The 3875-nt window shown below is 42.0% G+C and overlaps 1 protein-coding gene across 1 annotated transcript; it reads left to right on the plus strand.

The window, feature by feature from the left end:
* The first annotated feature begins 1653 nt into the window (after nt 1–1653).
* Nucleotides 1654–3515, plus strand: LOC121784247. The gene is made up of 3 exons (XM_042182408.1): nt 1654–2522; nt 2688–2954; nt 3107–3515. The coding sequence occupies exons 1-3, from the start codon at nt 1654–1656 to the stop codon at nt 3513–3515; spliced, it is 1545 nt and encodes a 514-aa protein (XP_042038342.1).
* Nucleotides 3516–3875: the final 360 nt, after the last annotated feature.

Consider the following 3875-nt stretch of genomic DNA (forward strand, 5'->3'; position numbering starts at 1 on the left):
TGGATCTTTTCACCAATTTCCCGAGATTCTCCAAGTTCTTCAAAGACATGATAGCGAACAAGGAGAAACTTCAGGATGAGGGGATTGTTGCATTGAGCACGAATTGCTCACAGCTGATATCTGAAATCATGCCAACTAAGAGAAGAGATTCAGGAGGTTGCATCATACCATGTGAAATTGGTAACACGATTTTCACAAAGTGTTTATTGGACCAAGGTTCAGGGGTCTCACTGATGGCATTGAAAACTGCTCGTGCCATTGGTTTGGAGGAATGAATGGAGCCTATCGACATCAATCTACAATTGGCTGATCACTCCATAGTGAAGCCCACTGGAATTGTTGAGGATGTCTTGGTTAAAATTGATAAGTTCATCATTCGCGTTGATTTTATTGTGCTTGACATGCCAGAAGATAAAGAAGTGCCCATTTTATTTGGTAGACCATTTCTAGCAACGGGAGATGTATTGCTTGGAATAAAGGATAACTCTGTTACATTCAGAATTAATGGTGAGCAACTAACTATCAATGTTGAGAAGGCAATGAAACATCCTACTGATGCAAAGGCATGTTTTCGAGTTGATGTCGTAGACAGATGCATCTTTGATAAGTCGTGCTATTCTGCTAGAATTGAAGGAAGTGTGTTTGAAAAGGGAAGTCTGGAAAAAGACTATGGCTCCACATTCAAGATGAGTATCGATGACATGGATGGAGAACAAGTCGATCAATCGAGCTCAGAGGAACAAGTTGTGATTGACACATGTGTTGCAGATTTGAGACCTTCAATTGAATTGCCCCCCAAGCTTGAGTTGAAACCACTCCCAAACAATGTCAAGTACGCATTCTTGGAGAAAGATGAGACTTTACCAGTTGTAGTTTCAGTAGAACTTAGTGTTGATGAAGAGAAAAAATTGATAGAACTATTGAAGAAGCATAAACGAGCTCTAGGGTGGTCTATAGCCGACATTAAAGGGATAAGCCCAGCAATATGCATGCACATAATTCTGCTAGAAGAAGGGGCTAAACCAGTTAGAGATAGGCAAAGGAGGCTGAACCCACTCATGCAAGAAGTGGTTGAAAAGAAGTTAAAAAGCTATTGGATTTTGGGATGATTTACCCCATATCCGACAGTGAGTGGATAAGTCCGGTGCACTACGTACCAAAGAAAGGGGGAATAACTGTCACAGTTAATGAGAAGAATGAAGTCATGGCAACAAGATTGGTTAATTCATGGAGAGTGTGCATGGATTATAGGAGATTGAATAAGGAAACAAGAAAAGATCACTTCCCTTTGCCATTCATGGACCAATTCTTGACAGAATTGTGGGATATTCCCATTATTGTTTTTTGGATGGATACTCAGGGTACAATCATATCACGATTGCCCCGGAAAATCAAGAAAAGACGACATTCACTTGTCCAACTGGTACTTATGCTTACCGTCGTATGCCATTTGGCCTATGCAATGCACCGGCAACATTTCAGCGGTGTATGATGGCGATATTCAGTGACATGAATGAAGATATCATGGAAATATTCATGGATGACTTCTCCGTCTTTGGGTCATCCTACGACCAATGTTTAGACAATTTGAGACGAGTTCTGCAAAGATGCGAATAATCCAATCTCGTTCTCAATTGGGAGAAATGCCAATTCATGGTAAGAGAGGGCATACTGTTAGGACACAAAGTGTCAGAGTTGGGGTTGGAGATGGATAAGGCCAAGATAGATGTGATATCAAAGTTGCCACCCCCAACGAACGTGAAAGGTATCCGTAGTTTCCTAGGCCATGCAGGATTCTACAGAAGGTTTATTAAAGACTTTTCAAAGATTGCAAAACCATTGTGCAACTTACTTGAGAAGGATGCCAAGTTCGTCTTTGATGATGCATGCCTTAACGCATTTGAACTGTTGAAAATGAAGCTGGTCGAAGCACCCATAATAGTCGCACCAGACTGGTCGAAGCCATTTGAGTTGATGTGTGACGCTTCTGACTATGCAGTGGGGGCCGTGTTAGGCCAGAGAAAGGATAAGATCCTTCACGCTATATACTACGCCAGCAAAGTACTCAATGATGCGCAGTTGAATTACACACTGACAGAGAAGGAAATGCTAGCAGTAATATTTGCTGTTGAGAAGTTCTGTGCTTACTTATTAGGCACGAGGGTGGTGGTCTTCACAGACCATTCGACTATTAAGTATTTGATGAACAAGAGGGACGCCAAACCTTGTTTGGTGAGATGGATCTTACTATTGCAAGAGTTTGATATTGAGATTAAAGACAAGAAAGGATCTGAAAATGTGGTAGCCGACCATCTTTCAAGATTGGAAGGATTGCAAGAGACGCAAGAGGAAAAAGAAAAAGTCATCAATGAGAAATTTCCTGATGAGCAAGTGTTGCAAGTGACAACTCGGGAAACATACATGCCGTGGTTTGCGTGCTTGGCAAATTACCTTGCCTCGGGTATCACACCAGAAGGGCTCTCTTCAAACCAAAAGAAAAAGTTTTTGAGTGACACCCGCATGTATGTATAGGAAGATCCTTTCCTCTTTCGTATTGGCAGCGATGGAATAATTCGGAGATGTGTGGGAGAGCATGAACACAATCAGATTTTGTCCGCTTGCCATGTTTCTGCCTATGGCGGCCACTTTGGAGCACGTCGCACTGCATTTAAAGTGCTCCAATCCAGATTCTTTTGGCCATCGATCTTCAAGGATGCAAAGGCCCATGTTGAGAGATGTGATAGTTGCCAAAGAACAGGCAATATCTCATGGAGGAATGAAATGCCAATGAACAATATCCACGAGGTAGAACTCTTTAATGTGTGGGGAATAGACTTTATGGGACCATTTCCCAAGTCTAATGGGCAACAGTACATTCTTGTAGCTGTTAATTATGTATCTAAGTGGGTAGAGGCAGTTGCCTCAGCAACCAATGATGCCAAAGTTGTCTTGAAGTTCATCAAGAAACATATCTTTAACCACTTCGGGACACCACGAGCTATCATCAGTGACAGAGGAACACATTTTTGCAATAAGCTTTTTGCAAACCTCCTTAGCAAATACGGTGTTCAGCATAAAATTGCTACCCATACCATCCCCAAACTAGTGGCCAAGTGGAAGTTTTGAATCGTGAGATCAAGAGGGTGTTGGAGAAGGTAGTTAAGCCGTCTCGCAAAGATTGGGCGGAAAAGTTAGATGATGCATTGTGGGCATTTCGAACGGCTTACAAGACTCCAATTGGAACTTCGCCATACAAGATAGTTTTTGGAAAAGCTTGTCACTTGCCGGTAGAACTTCAGCATAAAGCTTATTGGGCTTTGCAAAAGCTCAACTTGGACTATGAGGTTGCAGTCGAGAAGAGAATGTTCGATATGAATGATATTGATGAGTTTAGGCTACACGCTTATGAGAGTGTTGATCTCTACAAGGAATGTGCTAAGAAGATACATGATGCAACTATTAAGCCTCATCAATTTCATGAAGGACAGCTGGTTCTTTTGTACAACTCTAGCTAAAGCTCTTCCCGGGAAAACTCAAGTCAAGATGGTGGCGTCCCTATGTGGTACACAAGGTGTACCCCTATGGTGCTGTTGACATTCAAGACCCGAAAAATGAGAATTTGTGGAAGGTTAATGGCCAACGATTGAAGGCCTATGTTGGTGGTGAAAGTGGTAAGGAAGCAAGAGAGGTGGTCACACTAGAGAGTCCGAAAGTGTAGACCGAGGATGGAGAAGGTCGAGCCAACGACTATAAAAAAAAGGCGCTGATTGGGAGGCAACCCAAGTCTTTTATTGTTCTTTTGTTTTTGCTTTCATATATTGGGGGTTTTGTTTGCTCAATTCTTTCCCTCAATATTTATTTTGAATTGAGCGTTT

Source organism: Salvia splendens, chromosome 21 (assembly GCF_004379255.2).
Source record: "Salvia splendens isolate huo1 chromosome 21, SspV2, whole genome shotgun sequence".
NCBI classification, from domain to species: Eukaryota; Viridiplantae; Streptophyta; class Magnoliopsida; order Lamiales; family Lamiaceae; genus Salvia; species Salvia splendens.